Here is an 11546-nt window from a genome sequence, read left to right on the forward strand (position 1 = left end):
AGTTGCACTCCATTGTTAACTACAGATTTTTAAACAAATTCATTAAATTTTTATATATTACATGAATATATAAATATGAAATTTATTATATTTTTTCAATTCGGAGTATTACTTAATTTATTTATTTTTTAATTATTTCAATTTTATTAAATTTAACATCAAACCCATTGATTTATCATGGATGCCTAATCAAAACCGATGCTAACAATTTTTTTTTTTTTTTAAATCAATCTTAAAGTCTTCAAAATTCAAAATTATTATCCCAAAAAACCCAGAAGCAAGTAAAGACAGAGGGGATACACACGTCTTTATCGCAATTCCTCACCTCGTTTCCTGTCATTTCAGCCTCCTCACTCCTCACCCTTCTCTTCTGTGACGCCAAAATCTCCCATCTCCTCTCTCTCATTCTTTCTTCTCACTGCTACACTCATTCACTTCTCTTTTTACTGAACATCTCTTTCTCCATGGGGACCAGAATCCCTTCTCACCAGCTCAGAAATGGCCTTCTAGTTTCAGGTCCTCCCGAGCATCTCAAGGAGAAGCAGCCCACAATGGCATCGCGTGCCGTCCCCTACACTGGCGGTGACGTCAAGAAGTCCGGTGAACTTGGCAAAATGTTTGACATCCCTGTCCTCGATCAACACTCCCCTTCTGGTCCTCCTCCTCCTATACCCAAGCAATCCTCTCGCTCTTCCTCCTCTTCTCAACACAATAGCGGATCTGTTCGATCCGGGCCCAACTCCGGCCCAGCCAAGAAATCTTCCGGTCCTTTGTCCCTCCAGCCTACCGGTCTCATCACCTCTGGACCCCTCGGCTCCGGTCCATTGGGCTCCGGCCCACTCTCTTCGGCCCACCGGAGATCCGGCCAGCTAGACCATACCGGCTCCGGGGTTGGATCCGGCTCTAGCAAAGCGCTATATGGGTCCGCCGTCACTAGCTTGACGGAGCATGTCAAGGTCGGTTTTAGGGTTTCGAGGCCAGTGATGTGGGTGGTTTTGGTGGTGGTGGCCATGGGGTTGCTTGTGGGTGCGTTCCTTATGGTGGCAGTTAAAAAAGCGATTATTTTGGTGGCGGTGGGGGCGGTATTGGTGCCCGTAATCGGGGGACTTGTCTGGAATTGCGTGTGGGGAAGGAGAGGGTTGTTAAGGTTCGTTAGGAAGTACCCTGACGCTGAGCTTAGAGGTGCTATTGATGGACAATACGTCAAGGTCACTGGGGTAATTTTCTTCTTCTCCTCTCTTCCCCTTTCTCTCTCTCTCTGCATTGCATAGTTTATTGCTGTATTATCTTCCGGTCAATTCCTTGGTCTGTTTCCACAAGGCATTATAAATTTGCTCTTCAGATACGAAATAGATGGCATGATTGATGCTTATATAATTTTATATTTGGAAGAAAAAACGAGAAAAACGGAGAAGCTTGGATAATCCTTTTGACTCATTTTGTTAATTTGATCATGACCCCATGTCGTGATAATTTTCCATTAAAGTTGGGTTTTTTTTTTCTGGGCAACTTTTTATGTCTATGATCTATTCCTTTTTTTCTCCTCTCTCCTGATTTGAGTGGAGATGAAAATTTCCCCGGTTTCCAGAGTGTAAGGAGGCTTGTTGAAGTTTTGGTCCACACGACGGTGGAATTGAACTAGCAAGCTGTCATGCACAATGTCTTTGCTGCATGTGCTGGGTAGAATTTAGAGGGGACCATATTTTCTCTGGTGGGGTTAGCGGATAGAATTCTATGAGATTACTTGAAATCTACTTGGGGAATAATTGCTATGTGATTTAAAAATAATAATAATAATAAATTTCCCCTATCGTCTTTTCCTTGACTCTAAACCTTCTTTATATGGTTTATCTATTTTCTTTTCCTTTAAAACTATACTCGTATACAAGATCTTCTCCATTGTGATTTCATTTAAGCCATGTTAAGATGACTAATGATGACTTCTACATGGATCGTTCACTGCATTGAACAAAGGTTTTCCTGGACAGTTAGTTTTGGTTTAGAGGTAGAAATATTTCTATTCAATTTCTTGCAAACTGCGATCTTATCCTCTGTTAGGAACCTTGTTTAACTGACCTACCAGGCAGAATGAAAATAAGCAATTGCTATTTAAACTTTTTAGCCATGAATCCACTAAAGTTTTTATACTATTACCATCCAGTGAGGTTTACATTAAGGATTGCTTTCATGGTTCCAACCTGTTCATTGATTTTAGTTCATAATCTAGCAATCCCATATTACCAATGTGCATCCCAGCTGCATCTCGCGCATCCTGCCAAATCATTCCCCCATGGGTGAACTTTATTTATTTAAATGAAACAACAATCGCTTGTGCTTCAGCAGGCCATATGATATCTCTATATGGAGTTCACTTCTATCAAAATTCCATGCATCCTCAAACTTAAATTTGCTTGTGATGAGGTTTCTGAATCAAATGTAGTTGTAGGAATGGAGTGAAAGTAACTAACAGAACTGTAAAATCATTAGTTTGAAAAGATTGTGCAAGATGGCCACTGATGGTAGCTGGTCGACATCCTAGTATACAATTTATCCTTTTTTTATAATCTGTTGAAAGTAATGCATCCATGTATATCTTTCATGTAGGTTGTCACCTGTGGCAGTATACCTCTGGAATCATCTTACCAGAGGGTACCCAGGTGTGTATATGTTTCCACGGAGTTGTATGAATATAGGGGTTGGGGTGGAAAATCTGCACATCCCAAGCACCGTTTCTTCTCATGGGGATCTAGATATTCAGAGGTCAGTTTGTTGAGCTTTTCATTCCCAATATATTGTGAAATCAAGAGATCTGCAAATTATGATTCAGTTTCTCCCTACATTTGCAAGAGAACTTTGTTTTTTATTGTTCAAACCTGTTAAAATTTATTCAAACAGTAAGGAGCCTTCAACAAAAAATAACCATATTTCCTGATTTTTGTAATGTCTGATGCTACAGAAAGGCATCTAGCTGAATGAGAGCATGAAGCATGTTAAATAAAGGGATGTAATTGACTTCCATCTTACCTTTTCATAGTAGCTTAAAGGCTCCACATTTGATTGATTATTAGCTAATAGGCAACAGTGTTTATGCACTTGATTTGACAAATTACTTAACTGGCCTATTATGGAGTAAGAAAATACAATTCTTCTTGGAATAAAAACTACCAATAACTGGGTGTGATACTTTTGTTGTCTAAGTATTTAGTTGCTTTTTTGTTGAAAATGTTTCAGTTCTTGGCTGTGTCTGGGTTCTTACTTTTTTGGGAGAAAGCACGTGCTGTTATGCATATAATGACACATTGATTCTGGTGAACAGAAATATGTCGCAGATTTTTACATATCAGATTTCCAGTCTGGATTGAGAGCATTAGTGAAGGCAGGCTATGGAGCTAAGGTTGCTCCATTTGTCAAACCAGTTACAGTAGTTGATGTAAAGAAGGAAAATAGAGATTTATCTCCTAGCTTTTTACGCTGGTTAGCTGATCGTAGCCTCTCCAGTGATGACCGGATTATGCGCCTTAAAGAAGGGTATGCCACTAAATATCCCTTTCTAACCCCATTTGGTTTATATTCATGTCTTAAATTCCCTAGTGTCTTGGCATCTAATTGAATCCATGACATTTTGTTTTAAGCTTGCTCAATCAAATGCTTCATCAGATTACATTTCATTTTAGGTATATAAAAGAAGGGAGTACTGTAAGTGTGATGGGTGTGGTTCAACGCCATGATAATGTGCTGATGATAGTTCCACCGCAGGAGCCTGTCTCAACAGGCTGTCAATGGTTGCAATGCCTACTCCCAACTTATGTTGAAGGTCTTATTTTGATGTGTGATGATAATCAAGACACTGATGTAGTTCCTGTGTAGATATTCTGGTATTTCATCACAATTTGGGTTCTTTCTTGAACTGGATTCAACAAGTTAATAGTGGAAGGGTGGTGAGCAGTGGTGAATCATGAGGCACCCCTGAACCACATTCTCTTTGTTTCCAGGTTTTTAAGTGCATATAAAATGGGCTTGAAAGTTCCAGAGCAAACTAGACTGAAGATGATGTGTGAGTGAAACGTAATCTAGCACTAGAAGCATTAAATTTGCGGAGATAGACTGGAGTTCACTATGGGTTTTTGATGCGCAAAGAAGCTGGAAAGAAAATGTTGCATCTAAATGACACTGCACTGTGATTTTGGCTGATTTTTGTACATAAAGTTGGGGTGAGAAACGGTTGCTTCAGATGAGTTTGATGTTAGTATGGTAAGTAAAATTGTCTGTATATTGGGGTCAATAAAAAATGACTCAGGAATACGGCGTCGTTCTAAACTCTAATGATGTATGAAAGAAAGTTATTCGGCATTTACACTAAATTGGAGGCATTATGCATGACAATTTACCCTTCTTTCGATCCAATTTATTGACAATTTAGGTTTGATTTGGCCGCTCCTTTTTGTTTGTTAACTATAAATATTATATATTTATATTAGTAAAAGAATATTTTTCACGAGATGCAAAAAAATAAAAAATAAATTAATATAGAAAAATAAGTAAGAGAAAGTGAAGAAAAGAGAAATTGCCACTAGGGAATTTATTAATAAGACTTAAAAGTTAATCCGTAGAACAATCAAAACATTATTCCTCCACAGTAACTAGAATTTTTTTTATAAAGAAAAAAAAAAAAAAAAAAAAAGCAGATACTAAATAGTTTAAGAGATGGAGAGTGGAGACTAGAGCCTAGAGGGCATGCCACCAGCCACAACCAAAGTTTCTCCTGTTATATACGAGGCATCGTCGGACGCCAAAAAGGCAGTTGCAGATGCCATGTCTTCTGTGGTACCAAGCCTGTTAAGTAATGTCCCTTGTTCAATGGACGCCCTCTACAAGAATGAAGAAACCAGTTCGGTCAAAGACAGGCCAGTACCAAGCAGTGATTAGCCTATTTCAAATATTAAACAACTAATCCTTATGCACTTACCATGGCGTCATTGTTTGTGATGAAATCAGCGAAGTGTGTTGGAACAAAGCCAGGAGCGATGCAGTTTACACGAGTATCGGGTGCCATTTCAGCTGCAAGGGCCTGAACAAAAAATTAAGAAAGATTAAGCACCAAAAGCAAGACAACGTTGCATCTATTTATCCATCTTCGTAAAAGAACAAAAAAAAAAAAGAAAACATAAGGATAAGCACTAATAAAAGACGTATATTCATTATATTATACTTAAAATGCAAGACCCTAGGAAGATAGCTTCCAAAGGATAAAGGTATGTTATTGGAAGGAAGGGCCATATGAGCTACTTGTGTTTATAAAATTTTCCATTTGCATGGAAAAGAAAGACGCAATAAATAAGAGCAAGTCTATCTTTTTAGCTCTAAATAACAATTTGCAGATCATTTCGAGTAACTCGACGGAAGAACATAAAGAAAGCAATCTTGATTTTGTTAATGCAGAAGAAACCAAACAACAGATGACAAGAATGCAGAACTCGATTACCAACCTTAGTAAGCCCAAGAAGAGCTGTTTTTGTCACCCCATACATAGCCATGGAGGCATGAGGATTGTAACCACCAATCGAGGAAATTAGAATCACCGAAGAACCCTTCGGCATATGAGGAGCTGCATCCTGCCCTCCGAAACAAAAAGGGTCAGTATCTAGCAATGTGAAAAATGTCAGTGCATGGAACTGGACTAGTATCTCCTTGACTTGTGGAGTGATTTAATGAAAGAGTATCAAGAAATCAAACTGAGAAAAATCCAAGGAAAATCAGCTGGATAGCGTTATAATAAACACCTGGACCTGCTATGGCATTCTGCAATATCTAATACAAAACTCCAAGATGATAAAAAAAGGTACCTTCAGAAGAAGGATAGAGGCTTTGACATTAATTTCCCAAAGCTTGTCAAGGACAGATTCTTGGGTCTGCAAAATGGATTCAACAGATGGATTTGCAGCAGCATTGGATACAACCACATCTATTTTTCCATATTTCTGAAAGAGAAACCCATTAGCTTTCTCTCGATTAAGACAATAACTCTTCCTAAATTCTAATTCAGAAAATGGTCTCAAGATTAAAGTATATGAATTATAAACAATCAAAATAATATTTAAAGAAAGGACAGTGAAAGGTAGCCCTGGGAACATAGCATACGTATGAAGGGGAAAAGCTACCCAAGGATTAATTTTTCACCTGAACTGTCTTCTCAATGAGATTCTTTCTTTGTTCTGCATTTGAGACATGACAAACAACACCAATCACTTCAATACCCTGAGCTTTGAGTTTCTCAACAGCTTCATCTACATTTTTCTGGATCAATTTAAACATTCCAAAATCAATAACCTTCATGTATTCCTAGTACATGCGAATAAAAAATGGCCATTTGAGAGAAGCAAAACCTGCACTAAGATGTATCTAATTTAATTAATTGGTTCAGCATGACATGAGTTGTTCTTCGACTTTCTGACTTATTATACCTTTTAGTTTAATTTACATTACAGGGATACAAGGTTTCTGCTATTTCTATATGCTACCACAGAAATTAATTCCTCTTCCAAAAATTGCTTTTCTATATGATAAAGCAGATTATCCAACCAAAACCTCACTTTCTGCTATGGATCGGAAGACAAGATAACTTGATCAAAACGATACAATTTGACAATAATCGAACCAACACCAAGAGAATAAGCAAACCAATTGGAGGCTAGTTTTTCAAAGAAAACGTCCGATCAAATAAAAGAGATTCAATGGCCACTTTAGGTGAGTTAATTATTCTGGTTTACTCCGAATTAAAGGTATATTGAAAAGGAGAATGAACCAGTTTCCGAGAAGAGATGACGACGGAAGCGCCTTCGCAGCCGAGGCGCTGGGCGATTGCAAAGCCTATGCCCTGAGTCGAAGCAGTGACAATCGCCACCTTCCCTGCAAATCTCTTGCCAAATTCCTTCTTTTTCTCCATTGGATTCTTTCTATCAATGTTCGCGACTCGATGCAAATCAAAACAAGCTTTGCCTGAATCGCTGAGACTTGAAGGGCAGTAGACTAATTAATTGACACCGTTGGATCTGATCCTCAATATAGAGATTAACGTTGAACAAATCATTTACAGCCACCGCGTACTGAGATTTACGGTTGGAAAATAACGAAAAGCGGGCCCACAATAATTGAAGAAGGCAGGTTTAGCTTCTGGGAAGACAAGCCCGGAAAAGGAAAATGAAAATCTTATAAGGGAAATATAATTTATAGTAAATTTAAAAATGATGCATACTCCTTTTATTCACACTTTTCTTAGTCTTACCGACTTTTTCACCACTACAGTTTTAACTTAATAATCTATTGGAATCTTAATATCCGGACAGACCTTCTCCTTCTTCTCGGCGTAATATTTTTGGAAACGGCAATAGACATGTAAAACTTCTGGCGGCGGCTGCAATCACAGCGCTGTTGATCACTGTAGATGTTGTTACACAGCTTGCATCATCCTATGTGCTAGCTGAAATTTGAAAGTTCCAAGTGTTGATTTAGTTTAATTTAAAATTTAAATGATTTGTATATTTTAATAGCTAAGGGATTTATTTGGATTAAAAAAAAAAGCTTATATGATTATTTGATAGTATATTAATGGTCAAAACACACATTTTCCCAATTATTGGTTCTACTCAATTTAGTGTATTTGCAGATCATTAGCGCTGCTCATCCGTCTAATAGAAAGTTCTTTTGATGCATAGGATGAAATTGGTTTAGCCTTTGTTCATTTTGTTTTTGGTGATTCAATCATTTTAATATGATGCATTTAGCCTTTTCCATTGAAAATCAATATTAAAATAAAATATCTCATTTTTATCTTAATTTTTTCAAAACATAATCAAATTCAATATATTTGAAATCAAATAATTTTGGTGAATCTTAGCGTTTATTTGATTTAAATAAATTATTTTTTAAAAAATAAAATTTTTCAGTGCAAAATAATAAATACTTTTATTTTCTAAAAAATCAAATAAAAATAATAACCAAACATATATGAAAACTTGAACTTTTCTAATTGAATTATTAAAAGCCTTAAAGTTAATTTAGATGCATACCTTATGTGTGAACCAAAACTATCAATTTAGAACCATAATAGGGCTATGACACACTTTAGATATAAGATAAAATAATTTTTATACATTTTATCGTTCTTATAATTTTTATTCATTTTACTTTTCAAATATATTAAAAAATTTTAATAATAAATATACTTATAAATTAATTATTACATAATATATCCAAGACTTATTAATCACTTATAAAAAATTTAATTAAGTATATAATTATTTAAAATTTTAAATATTTATAAAATTTAAATAATTTATAAGTCATTAGTGTTTATAAACCAATTTTCATAATTTAAGCCAAACGCGACTTAACTAGTCACACTATCATCTTGTGGTAGTAGGGGTATAGATAGATTTATTATGTGCTAATATATAATTTTGACCATTAAACAAACATCTATTAAGAATTGATTGAAATGAAACCATGCAAACAGCTAACCCTACCCTACACCCAGAAACATACGAAGGCAACCTTTCTTTTTAATATTAATAATTCAATCTCATATATATATATATATAACTAGAACCAAGAGAAAGTGGTATATATTCTCTTTGTTTAAAATTCCATTTTTCTAGTTTTTAATAAATTTTTGAATTTTTTTTCCTATTTTTCTCCATTCTTTTTGGATCAATTGAGATTTTGTTAAGTAAATGAAAATTTAATATTAATTTTATTTATTATTAATTATATATTAACTTTAGAAATCTAAATTTATTAATTACATCAATATCCATACAAAAGATAACAAGCTATATTACGTTTTGTATATTTTTTTCTATAAGAAAATCTTATACTTATTAATTAATATTCAATTACGCAAAATATTTATATGATTTTTCTTTATTAAATAAATTAAATTTTATAAAATTAAAAAAGGATAAATTAGAAAAAAAATGTTTAGATATTTTTATTTATTTGATTAAAAAAAAGAGTAAATACGTAATAGATATATTGAAATACCTAATAAATGTACTATATTTCTAAAATATTTTTATGAAAAACGTTTCTAATATTTCAGTTAATAGAAAATATTTTAGATATTAATAAAAAAAATGAAGTTGTTTAATTATAAGAATTTGAAATTTATAAATGCCACTAGACTGTCCACATGAATTTTATTTAACAGCTTTTTTTCATAACAGCTTATTGCTAAAAATACTTGCATAAAAACTAATCCTAAATGTTTATTTGATTTTTCTTACCATAAATTGACATTTAATTATAATTTTTCATTTTTTATATTTTGAACTTTGAATCATTAATCGAAATCCATAAATAATTGAACTTTTTTATGCGAAGTTTAAAATCTGAAAAAAAAATATATAATGAAATAATAAATTAAATCCTAGAATTTATTCTTAATTTTGATACAAATTTTAAATGGCTACATTCCTTTACAACAATTGAAAATTAGAATAAAGCATTATGAATTATAAATAGATGAGAAAATAGGTAGAAACTTGAAAATATATGAATTAAAATAAATGTTCACAATGAAAAAGTCAAAATAAAAGTAAAAGTTTAAAAAAACTTTTACCTGTGTATATAAATTTATCTTTCCACAAATAAAAGCTATTCTTAAATTTTTATATGTTGATAATATTTTTTAAAAAAGCATGATTTTTTTAATATTTAAATTAGTCAATAAAAAATTTTACTTAATTGAATAAAATTAAATTATTTTAAAAAATATATCCGGCATATAAATTATTTTAAAAAATGTATCCGGCATATAAATTATTTTTCGGTGAAACAGATTTTATTAAAGATAAATGAAGCTGCAATTTTAGTTTTGAAGTTATAATTTTTCTTATGACGGTCGAGTTTTGTAAAAGAAAATAGATTCAAAATTTAATAGAATTCACTAAATAGATGGACCCATCAGCCGCTAGCCAGTCCGTGATTAAAGGAGGTCGGAGTGATCCAAAACTTGAATGTATCATGAGAGAGTCTAAAATATGTGATGTAACAAAAAATAGGAGAGCAGCCGGTTACACCACGGTCCAACTAGCATGCACGCCGGAATAAAATTAAATGGTCGTCTGACGAGAAGGGGTAAACATATATGTTCGTATGTATAAATTTATGTGACGGCAAGAGACGGTTATACGGTACTAAAAAATAAAGAAAAAGAGAATAAAAGGAAAATACATTATTTTTCCGGACTAAAGTTATACACACTCTTATAAATTCTATTTTCTCTAAATTTTAAAACATCACCTTTAATCTCCTAATTATTCTTGCTTTCTTGATTTACAGCGACTTAAAAATCGACATACAAATGAGATAGATGAAATTAATTTGAAGTATAATTTTTTTAATGGCAATTTTTTTATAATTGATAATTTTATGAAAATTTAATTTAATTGATTTGTTTATTTGAAATAGAAGTATTTCATTTGATTTTTTTATATAAAATAAATTGTCACATATAGAAGGTGAATGAAAAAGGAAATTAGCTAAGAATACTTAAAAAAAGTATATTGAAAAAGAAAATTAAACTTGTATTATTTTAAGTATAAAAGGATAAATCTTAAACATATAATAGGAGCAATTTTGAACACAAATTTATTCAATAGTGGGCAATTCATTAACTAGACATCAAAATATGGCAACAAAAATCTCATCTCATAACTTTCCTAATAAGGTTGAATTTTTTTTAAAATGTAATAATCATCAGCACCATAAATAGTTACATGTTCTGGAAGAAATAATGATCAGAAAATATTTCAGACAAAACATTAATCCTTGAAACACACCAAAACTAAGCAAAGGATAATGAAGATGATGAGTTTGTGGGGTTTGGGATTAGCCCTTTTGGTTGTCACAGCAAACCAAGTGCATGCCAGTGTCTGCCCTGAAGTCATCAGTGCTCTATCGCCATGCCATGATTTCTTGGTCGGCAGCGACCAATCTCCTACATCTTCATGTTGTGTATCAGCACAAAACCTCAACAGTGGCGCTACTGATCAGCCAAAGCGAACTCATCTCTGTGAATGTTTTCAACAACTTATCTACATTTTGGGGATTAAAGTTGATAAAGCTAAGCAACTTCCTACTCTCTGCAGCATCCACAACGCCGTTCCTGTTGATCCTAACGTTGACTGCACCAAGTAAGCTAAGAATTTCATTCTATCCTCTTTAATTTTGCTTTTCCAGCTTTATACTAATTCTGTATTATCTTTTGCTAAATGCTAACTGATTTTGTGTTTGTGATGCGCAGAGTTTTATAGACAAATTAAAGAGAGGGATGCACAACCTTAAATTTGAATATGGGAAAGACATTCTATCAAAATAAATTGTGAAAGCGACATATTTATATATGGAATAAAGTGCTGAATTTTTTATGGTTTCATTATATCTCATCTCCTCTTGTCTTTTTTTCAATTATTTAAGGTACTTAGAAAAGTTAATTAATAAAAAATATTTTACTTACAAAAAAAATTAATTTGTTTATAAGAATTTGA

The 11546-nt window shown here is 33.2% G+C and overlaps 3 protein-coding genes across 4 annotated transcripts; 2 read left to right on the forward strand and 1 right to left on the reverse strand.

The window, feature by feature from the left end:
- Nucleotides 1–287: 287 nt before the first annotated feature.
- Nucleotides 288–4393, forward strand: LOC110603969 (uncharacterized membrane protein At1g16860). 2 transcript variants are annotated; one of them, XM_021741976.2, is made up of 4 exons: nt 302–1217; nt 2605–2760; nt 3317–3528; nt 3675–4393. In XM_021741976.2, exons 1-4 carry the CDS (start codon nt 465–467, stop codon nt 3865–3867), a joined length of 1314 nt encoding a protein of 437 aa, XP_021597668.1. In that variant the 5' UTR covers nt 302–464; the 3' UTR covers nt 3868–4393. The 2 variants fall into 2 exon arrangements, with proteins under 2 accessions (XP_021597669.1, XP_021597668.1); XM_021741977.2 differs by lacking the exon at nt 2605–2760 and having other exon boundaries at nt 288–1217.
- Nucleotides 4394–4666: 273 nt separating this feature from the next.
- Nucleotides 4667–7201, reverse strand: LOC110603038 (tropinone reductase-like 3). Its single transcript, XM_021740688.2, has 6 exons — nt 6803–7201; nt 6178–6294; nt 5844–5978; nt 5487–5612; nt 4967–5068; nt 4667–4868 (listed from the first exon to the last, which is right to left on the reverse strand). The coding sequence occupies exons 1-6, from the start codon at nt 6941–6943 to the stop codon at nt 4719–4721; spliced, it is 771 nt and encodes a 256-aa protein (XP_021596380.1). The 5' UTR covers nt 6944–7201; the 3' UTR covers nt 4667–4718.
- Nucleotides 7202–10857: 3656 nt separating this feature from the next.
- LOC110603925 (non-specific lipid-transfer protein) lies at nt 10858–11312 on the forward strand. The gene is made up of 2 exons (XM_021741932.1): nt 10858–11192; nt 11303–11312. Exons 1-2 carry the CDS (start codon nt 10858–10860, stop codon nt 11310–11312), a joined length of 345 nt encoding a protein of 114 aa, XP_021597624.1.
- Nucleotides 11313–11546: the final 234 nt, after the last annotated feature.

This window comes from Manihot esculenta, chromosome 16, assembly GCF_001659605.2.
Source record: "Manihot esculenta cultivar AM560-2 chromosome 16, M.esculenta_v8, whole genome shotgun sequence".
NCBI classification, from domain to species: Eukaryota; Viridiplantae; Streptophyta; class Magnoliopsida; order Malpighiales; family Euphorbiaceae; genus Manihot; species Manihot esculenta.